Raw genomic sequence first — 12881 nt, 5'->3', positions numbered from 1 at the left:
TCACCAAGCATGAGAAAACCTTTGAGCAATTTAGTATAAACAGCCTAAGCAGTATCACACTTGTTCTAGGGCAGGGTTAGAATCCAGCTCTCCTGGATGACCAGGCACTGATATTACCATAATGAAGCCAGTTGAATGTGAATTATGTTCCATTACAATTCAACAGTTAGTCATCTGGTATTATCTTTTAATGAGAGACGTGGGATTCTGGTTTGATCTAAGGAATGCTTTATGCAATAGCAACTCTAAGGTACAGCTGGCAATTCTTCCTGTTGCTTGTGATGCCTTTAAGGAGCTAATTGCTAGTGTAGGAGTAAGCAGACTTGGATTTTGGTTCTGGCTCAGCCGTACAGCTGTGATATCTATGAGGCTTTGATCGAAGTGGCTACATTCCCCCTCCACACTTTGCCTTCTAGGCAAGACCTGCTACATTAAGCATGTAGAGGACCTAGCACCAGTGGTCCTCATCTTCTGTGCTTACATACTACAACGACAGTAACAACAATGTCTGAAAATACAGTTTGGGCTTTATGGACAGGTCAAGTACCTTTATTATAATGCTGGCATTTTTTTTCCAGGAATCCATTGTGTCTAGTGCTTCCAAGCCATATGATTTTCAGACCTGTATTTCATTATCTCTTGTCATAGAGATGAAAAAGAAAACATCATAACACCTTACTGTTAAACTCCTTCCTTCTCCTCCACAGCTATCTAGCTACATCAATGATATATAAGTACCATTTCGGTGTAGAGTTATGAAAATTCTAAAACTCTATGGGTGCAAGGAGCTCAGTTTTATTTTTGCATTCTGTGCCAGTATCTGGCTACCACTATTTTATTTTCTAGCAATCAGGATCTGAGAGTGCTTCCTCGGATCACTCAAGCTACATACATTTTTCCTTCCCCATATTTCTGTTGTTGCTCCGTCACATAAACTTGACCATCCAGATTGTCTGGCTGCTTCAGCATTTTCTTCAGATGACATTAATAGCAATTTTCAAATGATGTTCTTTGCTCTGGTATGTGGCACAAGCCGCCATGCTTCTCAGTGTTGTCTGCAGCTATGGGCCACCACAAGATGCTAGCAGGAGTTGATATATTAGACAATATTGCTTTCCAGTTGCTCTTCTTTACTGTCTTATGTCAGAAATGATCTGAAAAGAGTTAAAGTCCAGGTGGGCTGTGGTGGATATTTATACTGTCTATTTTAGGACTCTAATTTACAGGGCTGTAAATCACCCCTGTGGGTCTGCATTGGCTACATAGGAAACTTAGGATCTTAGATTTGGTCCACAAACACTCTGTCAGTTAGATATCTGAATATACTAAAGCAAGTGGTGGGAATATCCACTTTGGCTTTAACACACTACACTAGAAGACAAAGAATAACCCCAAGTGTCTGCTGGTTCTTCTAACATTGCGATGAGTGTTTCAAATACTGGTTTGGCTTTGTTTTCTCAATTTGGTCTTTCTCAGTCAAGACACATTCAGGGCAAGATGACCTGTTGTGAGACTCTCTTCTGTTGACTGTGTGTTTGGTGCAAAACCACAAGCCTTTGAGCTATGAGAAACTTTTACAATGTTACCTCTCTCATTTGCATTCCTGCTGCCTAATTGTTAGGGACTGGTTTCCAGACAAACAGAATGCATGGCAGTGTCAGCTTTAGTTTGTGTTCTAGAATAGGTAGAAGCATTTTTTGCCAACGTCCTCCATTAATTCCTCTCATTCAGTACTAAGAATTAGGATCCTTACCTTTCTCAGCTTGCCTGTTTTTACAGGAAACAATAATAGCTGATGAGCAATAAAATTTCACACTGGTAGATTTTTGGCTACCACTAGTTTATCTTTAGTTTCGGTACCTGCCTGCCTCCTTTCCTCCTACATGCCTTATGCATGTCCTAATCTGAAAGATAGTAGGTAGAGCAATCTGACTAGCATCTTTCACGAGTCCATGCACACAGTCCTTAAGTCTTGCTGTTCTTGTGCCCAAGGTCATGGGCGCTACTAGTTCTAACCAACAGTTTCTCCTTACCTTAGTATGGATTTACCATCTGTGTCTTTACCAGCAGCATATCCAATTAATGCTGGAAGTACTAACATGAACAGTCTAACTAAGGAGGAATGAAGAAATGCACAAAAAGTGCCTGAATAGTTTGGAGTAGTTTTGGAGGCGATCCAATGAGGGATTTTTATTGCAATGCCCTCCTAAGTCACATGTCTTATCTGCAACTTCAAAACATGACAACTTCACTAAATTCTCCAAGATTTTCAAAAAATATTTCAGTAGTAGGTAATGTCCCTATCTTTTGCCAGAGAGAAAAATGAAGCAACTCTAATGTCAATTTACATCAGTATTTTCATACAATGTGCCACCATTTTGGTGTTCTGCATCATTTATCCACCAAAGTTCACTCTGGGTTGAAACAAGAGTGGGAACATAGCCGTGTAAACCTCTAATTAAGTCCATGTGTCTTTGTGCATATTAGAATTTCAAGGATTTCCAGCCCCTTTTTTTTCATCAAGAAGATAAAAAGATGCCATCTGGACCTAGCCCTTTGTTAGTGACTCTATCAGTATGCAGGATTCCTGAGTGCATAGCTTAGCTGAATTTATGGAGTTCTCCCCATGAAACAGCTAGCGGAAAGGAAGGAGACAGTATGGTCAATGTGTATTTCACTCCAGGTTTTCTCAGCTAACAAATGGGTCCTTAGAAATTGGCAAAAATTAGATTGCTCTGATTTATGCACTAAGCTAAGCCTGAGGCAGAGAACCAGGAGAATAAATTGAAAAGTGCTCCTTAGCTTCCTGGTTTAAAATCTTCAGATATATCATCAGAACATAGTTCATGGCAAGGTAAACTTCCCACAGTCAGAAAATATTGAAAATGCAATGGCTAAATAAAGAAATGCATATGATGGAAACCTGCTTGCTGTCTGTTGAGGCTCCTTTGTCTTTTTCTTTTTTCTTTTTCTTTTTTTTTTTTTTTTTTTTTTTCCTGTATGAAATGAGCATTTGGTTTGGTGGAAAAGGGGTGTTATTAACTAACCCTTCGTTAACAAAGGTTCTAGTGCAAAGATGAAGAATGTAAATATGAATTGTTCTACCAGCTCTTCTGGAATAACATTAATAAGGTGACATTCTAGGGAACTATGGATTGCTATTCATGAACTGTGAATGAACTGTGAATTTTCTGTTACATGTGGCAGTCCTTTATTATGATTTCATTATCAAACAGAAGAATCTGGATGCTGAAGATAAACCCCTTCACCACTTCTCCTCCCCACCCACACCACCCAAACAATTAAAGACTGAGGAGTTTATTAAGAGAGATACACCAAGAAGAAACACAATCTGGGAGATACCAGGAAGGTAGTCACCACACTTCTCACCCTAGAAGCTTTCTGTTCCGCATGTGAGCAACTTGTGTGAGCCTGTATTCAGAGTACTAGTCCATCCTTTGATACATGAAGATATTAGTTAGTTGTGACTTCAGTGACAAAGAGTAGAAGGCTGTGTCCTATGCAGGAACCCTTCATCCATCTTCATTAGTCTGCATGTTTAAGTTTCCAATTTTATCCTGACATTTTGCTAGGACTTTCTTTGGTCATTATCAGCATCAGTTCAATTCCAAAAGCCTCTTCTCCTCTACAGGGAGCAAGGGTGATGTTCTCAGCTCTGCCAGGGAAAAGTACACATACTAACACAATGTACTAAGATATCCTCTTGATTCTGTTACAGCCTGCAGTCTGCCTGATATTACAGTAAAACAGTCAGGCAGGGGAGTGGCTAGCCAATTTGTCGTCTTGCCTGCAAAGACAAGGACATGCGTTTCTTTCCTCATTTTCCTTCTTTTGAAGTATCAGTCTTATTCCAGCCCAGCTGATACTTATGTTCCAGTTCCAAAATTTTCTTCCTGTGTAAGCCCAGTAAACCTAGTCATTCATAAGCTTTAATTCTTGAAAATGTATTCCCTGATTGGCTATTTAATTATAAAAGACATAATCCAGCTTTGCAATAAGAGATAATAACTATGTAAGAGCAAAATAGAAATTTCTTCAGGTCTGAAAGAAGCCGGTTTGTCAGAACTGAAAGGAGTCATTAATGAACACGTTTAAATGGACAGGATTTAACAGAGACACTGCTATGAAGCTTACACAGTCTTACAGTTTAGCAGGTTTGTTTCATTTGAAGGAAAAAGAACCAGATTGCAGGGTAAATGCCAATAATGTGGGGCCATCTTGTGTATATTCTTAGTATTACAACTTTGTCCTTGGTAATTTGACTTTCTTAGCCTGGCTAAACTCTATAATTATTTTCTGTTATGTGGAAATAGGTCATTTATGAATAATGAATGCAATAAACTTGTTCTCTAGAAAGAGAACCATGGGCGTAAAACACATCAACGTTTATTTTAATAAACATGCAAACTAAGAAGCTAAACAACATAAATGAATCAGAATTGTACAAAGTTAGAAGAAAAATGACAATTTAAAATGTAGCTATAAATCCTAGAGCTGGAAGAGTCGAAGCATTACCGAGGAAAACTGAAGACCTTGAAAAGAAGTACTTGCAAAGGTTTCTGCGTAAATGAGAGGAAACACTTCACTAACGAGCGAAGCTGAGACAATGCCTATACTGGCTTCTGTTGAATAAAATCAGTTGGGAATGCTAGAAAATTTGAACTGTCACTGTGGAGGTAAATTAACTGATTAAGCACTCACATGAAAACCAGCTAGCTGCAGAAACAGAGATGCTCATGAGAATCCTAAGAAGAGTGTTTTGCAGGAAGGACAGAAGTGTCAATCCCAATACTATGGAGCAGCGAGAAGCATCAAAAGACAGAGTACAGCTGAAAAGGCTAGTTCTTGCTTTGTGTGCTGTCATCAGAACAGGCAGGATGAGTGAAATTAAATTAAGAGATCATGATATGGCAGTGTAAAGCTGTTCTCAGCATTCTGCTCTGTCACCCAGAATCCGTTCAGCATGCACCTGCTTGCTTCATGTGTAAAGCACCTCTGCTTCTCCTGCAAAGAAAAGAAGGATATAGACATTACAGACAGTAAGCTTAATATTATGAACTAAAATCTTCCTGAAGTCCTCAAGACAACAACTTGCTAACAGAGAAGGCCCTATAAACAGAAAGAAAACAGCAGAAAGGAAGACACTGACTTGTAAAAGATTTTCTTTTAAAAATTATGTATTTTATTCCACAGGAAAATTTTTCTGATAATTCCAATACCATTTTTGAATTCTTACATGACCTGAATTGGGTCAGGTGCCTTGTTAGCAAGATTTTGCTCATTGGACTCTTCTCTTTACTGTTCAAGCTTTACAATTCCTGCTAGAATAGGAAGTTACTTACAGAAATAGCAAGGTCATTTGTTTAGATCAATTGGACCTTACTATTGAGAGAAGTGGTTAGTCTATAGAAATTAAACAAAGAAGCAGCAGAGTAGAGACCCTGAAAAAAATGACAGCACTTAGGTTGAATGGAAATACCAACAAACCCAGCTAATCACAGATTTTGGCTTATTCAGGAGTAATTACTTAGTACTGTACTTACAGAACTGCTTTGCAGAAAGAACATTTGTTGTTATAGGTTTTCCCATCAGAGCCGCAAAAAGGTTGATAGAGCCTTTCACAGTAAATAGGTCTTCTTGCCTGTAAACTCTTGTATTCACTGCAGTCTACCTGCAAATACAGTATCATTTGCCTTTGAATCCATCTTTCTTACATTCTCTGTTCTTACATTCTCACCTACAGAAATAAGGGACATATGAAATTTTTGGACAAGCTTGTTAGCTGCTGTAGAGCAGCACAGTCAGCAGGGCTCCAGCATCTACTCTGGCTGAATCTAGGTCTCTCAGAAAAGAAATATTCCTTCTGATAGAGGTGTACATGACGCTAGCAATGTCGCGTGATGAGTACCTTCTGGACTTTGCTGTCTGCCTGAACAAAAATAGAATCACTGTAAAAAATATAGCCCCTTTTCATCTACCAAAAAGCAGAGTCCTCATAGTTTTTTCTACTGGATCATAATTGTCAGTAAATTCTAGTTTTCAAAGATGTGAAGGGTTTCTGTCTCTTTATCACACACGTAGTAGCTCCTGCCACTTTTTACAGTGGTGAAAGGATCTACCCCAACAAAATTAAGACAAATGCCATGTAGGCATTAGCCTGAAAAGGAATTGTTGAAATACCCTCTTCTGATAGTGGAATCACTTTATATACACTTCATATCACTTTATATATACACTCATATATAAAAATGGGAATATGAACTAATAAAAGAAATGACTGAAAGAGCTCCTGTACAGCTTTTGAAACTCACTCTTTTTCTGTCAAGTGACTACCCTTCCAGGTCTTTGACAAACAAGGAGTTCCTTGTGCAGTTCACATATCCGCTTTAATCCGCTGTTTGTCATCTTTGAAAGCCTGAGTTTGCCTGCCTACAATATCAGCTCTTCTTTTAGGTGCCATTGTAGTAACTAAGATCTGTTAAGCTCTTTTTGCTTCCAGTTGCTACGTGTGCATCTTGAACAATTTGAAGTGTGATAGTCTTTGGAGGGACGCTATGACTGGAGCTTTTCCTTTCTGAAGATCTATCCAAAATATGTAGTATAAATATATGTAGTTAAGACACAGCCTAGCTTTGCAGTTCTCCTGTTAGGGTCTTTTCTTTTTCCGCTCTATTCCACCTCTTACTGGAGGCAGGAGTATTATTTCAAGCAAAAACTTGAATTTATGGCAACTTATATGAATGTTTATATGCCTGTCACTGTCCAGGGCCTGCATGTGGGCAGAGGGTGTCCCCACTCTGTGTGTAGTCACCTCCATCAGCAGCCCAGACCCTGTGACACGGCTGCAGCGCAGCCTGAGAGAGCTGACTTAGTGGTCTCCACTGGCAAAAGGGTCATTAGCCAATCACTCTTTTAAGTATTATGGGCTCAGACATGGTGTCCCATAAGAAAAGCTCATAGGACATTAGTTAAGCTAGATTTTCCTTCATTTGGTCCTTTCTTTCTCCTCCAAAGCCCAGGCCTGGGTGCTCACACCTTTCATATAATGTGGCTGGAAAGCAGGAGGCAGCACACCCAGCCCCAATCGCAAAAGCAGGTCAGAGACCTGACACAGCTGTCAGGTTTCCACAGCATAGACCAGCAGAGGCAGTGGCATGGGAGGAAATCTCTGTAGCTTACAATTTATCGTTTTAAAACTAGTCAAACACCTACCTGTGGGAGACAAGGGCCTTCTAATAAAAAGCTAGAGACCAGGCGAATTTGCCCCATATATACATGTCACCATTGGTAAAACGGGGCATCTATTTGGTTTGACACAGAGAATGGAACGGGCTCTTCCTGCACAACAGTGTATGTCTTAGTGTATGTTCAGGCATCAGAAGTTGTGTATGTTGTGCTAGTGTGGAACTAATTGTGTGCGTGAACTTCTACACCTTTCTGCTGTCCCCTGGACTCCCCAAGGAGTCACTGAAGAGACTTATCTCTGCTCAAAATCAGTAAGCATTTTTATTGCTCAGTATCACATTTCTTTCAGAGGTTGACTCCAGTGTGGATATTCCAGCACAGGGAAAAATTAAAATCTCTAGGGACACGGTTTAGGATCTGAAAGTCACCAAGGAAGCCTTGTAGTGTCTTCACCAGACAAGTATCAAATGTCTTGATTTCTCCCACTTAAAATTTCCCCTTGCCCAGTTTCTTACACTGTCTAACCACATACTGCATTACATGTAGTAGCATCTGCAAGTTCTCATGGCAACTATGAGGAAACCACATATCTCAAACTCAGGGATTTCTCTCTGATTTCTGTAGCATTTACTTAGTGTTTAATAAGTCTTTTCTGACCTCATGGATCATCAGCACTGTTGTTACAAACTATTTGTCTTTATACAGAAACAAAGGGGGAAATGACTCACCTCATCCTTTTTGGCAGCATCTGGAACAAAAAACAGAATAACAAAAGATAAAATTAAAAAAAATCATTGACGGACATTCAGTTTGCTACTGGGATGGTTTCTTTAGTACCTTCTAGCAGCACCAAGCTCTTACCTCCTTGAAAGTAAATACTGATATCATTTTTCAGTATTTAATAAAATACATGTGTCAGGACCTATTAAACAAGTGAACCTTATTGCATTGTTTACATTAGAAATCCATATCAGCAGCTAGAACAGCCTTTGTTGTTAGAGCAAATGGAGTCTATTGTTCCCCTTTTCATCACAGAAAGATTAAAGATGCAGGAGTCAATATTATGTTCAATGGCCAGTCTGTTCAGGATGGACTAGTTGTTGAGCATGACAGGATTTTAATTCCCAATGCTATCAAAAATCATATATAGCTACAAGCAAGTCACATGGTCCTTTATACCTTGATTTTCTGTCTGTAACAAAGATAATATCGTCATTGAAATATAATACCAAATATATAGATTATGATGATACTGAAATTCAGATTGTGATATCACTTTAAAAAGTGTTTTCCCATGTCAATCCATATGGATTCTAAACTATTTGGTAGAGGAATTAGATCCTATTTGTATACCCATGGTATCTAATACAATGGATGGCTGATCTTAGGTGGGGCTTCAAAGACCTGCTCCAGAGAGCTAATCAATGATAATTACAGCTCTCAGAGAGTAATCAAATAACAGTAGCACGTCTCCATTACTCCATTATGGTGACACATTCATTACTGTCTTTAGGAATGTATTTTGTTTTTCTCCTGTTCTGTAAAAGACATTCTATATCTTCCAAAGGATAAAAGTTAGTGGACAGATGCTTCTGTACAGAAGGAGCAGGAAGGAAATGGAGTGTGATATAAAGGCCTATACAGCTATAGCATTTGTCTTTCTGGCTAAATACAGTTGTTTTAGATCTTTGAAGCTTTCTATTGAAACTCGCTTTCATGGAGCTGCTCGTATCTTGTGATCAAATAGAGTCATCAAAGATAAAAAGACTAGCATAAATAACCCACCATGTCAAGTTTCAGTCCATGTCACCAGAATTTTGACTGAGTTTTCATCATCCTGGAATTGGATCAGATTTAGCCCACCTCCACAAAACTATTTAGATGTTAGTTTTCTCTGGTAACCTTTTAGTACCAACCGTGTTTGGGGGAGTAAAAGCAAAAAAGATCTGGTTCAAAAAGTATTGATCCATAAAGTTATGAAGCAGACAAAATAAACTAGAAAATTCAAGAGAGAGATTCACTGGAGTTGTCTTAGAAAGCAAGAGTTTCTTTTGCTGGAGTTACTGAAACATTATTTGAAAGAACAGTCTCCATCAAAAACATTGTTTCATTAAAATTGACATTTTCCAAAATAAAAAAAATTACCAAATGAAGGGTCAAGAAATTCCTCCCAGCTCCATATTTTATCATAAAGCAACCTGCATCCTCCTACATCTCAAATCTGTCTCCAGCGCAGCAAACTAACATCATGAAGAGGTTATTCACAGCCAAGTTATGTGGCCAGTGCATAATTGGCTAACTCCTGCTTGCTTAGTGTGGCAGGAGAAGGGCCTCATCAAGTCCAAGTTCTCTGCTCAGATGGGAGAAAAAATGATTAAGTAAAAATCTGATTTAATTCTGAGGCTTTACAGTTTTTCTTGTTTTTCTGTAATACTTTTTAGTTTCAATGCAAAATGCAACCCTGATTTGCACTACCAACAAGGAAGAGGTTTCATCAATTCAAGTTGACGGCTTTAAAGCTGGTGAACTACTGCTTACTAAATAGTGCACAAGCATAAAATTTCACATGCTAAGCTGCCACCAAAGCCCAGCAACTACTGCTTGCCGTCTTACAAGACTGAGCGGCTTCCGGCATTTGAACATTAGAACTATAACATATCATGGAGTAAAAAAGGTTACTCACTTGCTAAGCAAAGAACTGCTAGGGTGAGGAGCACAAAAATGCCTGTTATCTTCATAGCAGACATAGGTTCTTGACCTGTTCCACAGCCCGTCTGTGCTCTAAGTGTCCCACTGCACTTCACTTCTTGAATGTATATTCATGTATCTGTGAGTGTATATATATATGTATATGTATGTACACAAAGAGCAGGCACCCTGATGATGAAATCCGCCTCATCGAAGGTAATTGGAAGAAGGTGTTGCCCGTGGGTAGTGTCAGTAAGAATGTCTTCTTTACAGCATGAAGGTCATAAGTACAGGGCCGAGAGTCATAGCGTGGATTGCGTTGATAAAGGAGATGTATTGTGCTTTGGCTAATCCTGTCGCCTAATTAGCTGTTCCATCTCCACAAGTTAAAGGAGTGACTCAGTAAGGTGGTTACTTATTGCTGATCTGTTGTTGCCATATTGACTCTTACAGCTGAGTATAATTCCCAGGGGGAAAAAAATCACCACTGGATACATTCAAAAAGATTCATAGTAGTATAACTTAAATGCTTAATTCCTATTTTCTTCAAATTTCGGAGACTCTTGTCACTAGTTGTGCATAGAGGTGATGGCCTTCCTAAGCTCTTGAAGGCTGGTGAATATTTCCACTGAAAATAGCAAATGCTATGCATGGAAGTAATTGAATTCCAGAGAGCTGGTCAGTTTGGCCGTGCACTGAATCCTTTCAAACTGCTTTGTGGGAGTAGTTTCATAGCTGCTTGGAAAAGTCTATGTATTGCCTATATACTCTCTTTGAATGTTCTGCTTTAAAAGTTCCAGTCACCAGTTTGGGGAGCAGAAGCAATGCTTTGTGAAGGAAGGAGCATAGATACTGCATTGCACTGCCTATCACAGAGAAGTGATGAGTTCACAGCCATTCTGCATCCAGCTGAGTTAGTGCCTAGTTTGCTGCCATGGTGATATGGAGAAGATTCCTCTGCCTTAGCATATTTCTTCACTATTTTCAATGCAACGAATATCATATCATGTGGTATTTTTTAAACAAATCCAACATACCAGTGTATATTAGTGACTTAAACAATCAATAGGCATAATTCCCTGACTTTCATAATTTACATCATGGATAGAGTGACAATGGAAAACTCAGATCTGAGTCTTAGGTTTAATAAAGCTGAAAGAAAGGTGGAGTTTTAAGCCCACATTTGTATTTGAACCAACCCTTCTAAAACTCCCTTCTTTTTAGTGATTTGGATTGCGGTCACCTTCCCTACATTGCAAGATAACCTGGGACTTTTTCCCCATCCCGGGGTTAGGGTGCTACATGCTAATTTCACTAAGACAGAGGAACTGAATATCTTTATGTAAAAGATTGTAATAGGTCAAGTAGACCTTCAGTTGTGGTAACTCCTGTTCCTATGTGAAGAGTGAGGGAGATACCAATCATTTTCTCTCTAAGGAATGTGGGCAATGAATAAATGGTTAATTTCTCATCACTTAGTGGAGCAAATAAATAAATGCCATCAACTTCCAGTTCCACATTAAGATAGGAGGAAAAAAGAATAGGTAAAGATCTGGTTTCAGTTGGAGGCCTGCAGGTTTTTTTTTTTTTTTTTTTTTTTCCAATGCCCTTACTTCAGAGATTCCATCTCAAGTTTTTCTACCTTCTTGATTGGGAGATTTGTGCATATTCCTGTGAGGCGGAGTTCACAAAAGACAGGCTGTTACTTAAGCTGTGACTGGTTTGGATTCTGCTGCTCTGTGCTGTCAGTCAATTTTTTCCTTTTTTTTTTGTTTTTTTTTGTTTTTTTGTTTTTTTGTTTTTTTCTAGAAAGCCCTAGGCTTTTCTAAAGAGCCTGAAATAGAATGTATCTAAACTCATGGAGAATATTCAAGAAACGTTCATTGGTTGATAGTGACAATTACCAATATTAGGCAACAAAAGCAAAGCTGCCAAAAACCCAGAAGGTACTCCTGGTCTGAATAGCTTTTGGCAAACTTCAGACTCTTGAGGACATCATGAAACTATAAAATTGCAGCTTGACAGAACATGCAGCTTCCTTGACAGTGGTATGAGGAAACCTTCCACTTTGGTTACATTTTCTTGCCTAATTGGTGCTATGGAGTGTACTGTCTGATGCAACCACAGAATCCATTCCATCACTCTAAGGGAAAAAATCAGAACTGGCGTAGTAAGATTTTCTGACGACAAGTAAAGAAAGAAAGACAGTACATCTGGGGGTTGGAGGTGGCTAATGAGGCAGGCAAATTTTCGATCAGATTTTTCTTAGCATTTGAAGACTATCTTACGGTAGATAGAATTCCTGATGCCAATTCTATGTCCCATATGAGCAGACCCATGGTGTGAATCTTTTCTTCCTGGTAATGCTTAGGTGTTTTGATTAGGGCTTCAGAGTCAAATTAACATTTGTTTTCTGAGCAATGGACCTTAAGCTTTGTAGGGCTTGTCCAGACCATTCAGATAAGGAGGGATACAGTTCTGATGAGAAAGTGTGCCATATTGTCGGGCAGGTAAATAGTAGAACACTGGAAGAGAGGCAGGGCAGTGGCTCAGCCAAAGTTCTGGAGTTTTTTGCATTTTGAAACATAAAGCCTGTCTTAAAGCTTTGAGAAAAATGCCATACACAGAATGCAAGATAGCATCTATTTCACTTTCTGAAATGATGTTATACTCAGATGCAAAATCTTGAAATAAAGTTCTGTAAAAATTAATGCCACAGTGTTTATTGCAACTCCAGTTTAAAAGGATACCTAAATACCTCAGTACCATATGACTAGCTTTAAGAATAGAAAGAATTCACATCAACAAACTAGAAAAGACATTCACTGGCTGACTGAGATAATGTTTCACCTGAGGCACCTTTCTGAGGCACCTGTCCAAACTTGCAGAGGCTTGTTCGCCCTGATAATCTTCATAAGGAGCTGGTCTGACCACTTAAGAATTGTCATCCTCAGGCAGGCCAAAGGTTCAGCTAGGTCAGAGTTCTG

At 39.0% G+C, this 12881-nt stretch overlaps 1 protein-coding gene across 1 annotated transcript; it reads right to left on the bottom strand.

Annotated features, from left to right (window-relative positions):
• Positions 1-4387: 4387 nt before the first annotated feature.
• Positions 4388-10022, bottom strand: LOC112994365 (ovomucoid-like). The gene is made up of 4 exons (XM_026118657.2): positions 9890-10022; positions 7935-7954; positions 5565-5692; positions 4388-5025 (listed from the first exon to the last, which is right to left on the bottom strand). The coding sequence occupies exons 1-4, from the start codon at positions 9951-9953 to the stop codon at positions 4980-4982; spliced, it is 258 nt and encodes an 85-aa protein (XP_025974442.1). The 5' UTR covers positions 9954-10022; the 3' UTR covers positions 4388-4979.
• Between the last annotated feature and the right edge of the window lie 2859 nt (positions 10023-12881).

This window comes from Dromaius novaehollandiae, chromosome 15, assembly GCF_036370855.1.
Source record: "Dromaius novaehollandiae isolate bDroNov1 chromosome 15, bDroNov1.hap1, whole genome shotgun sequence".
Lineage (NCBI taxonomy): Eukaryota > Metazoa > Chordata > Aves > Casuariiformes > Dromaiidae > Dromaius > Dromaius novaehollandiae.
Note: the sequence above shows the minus strand (reverse complement) of the source record. Positions and strands in the feature narration are given on the sequence as shown.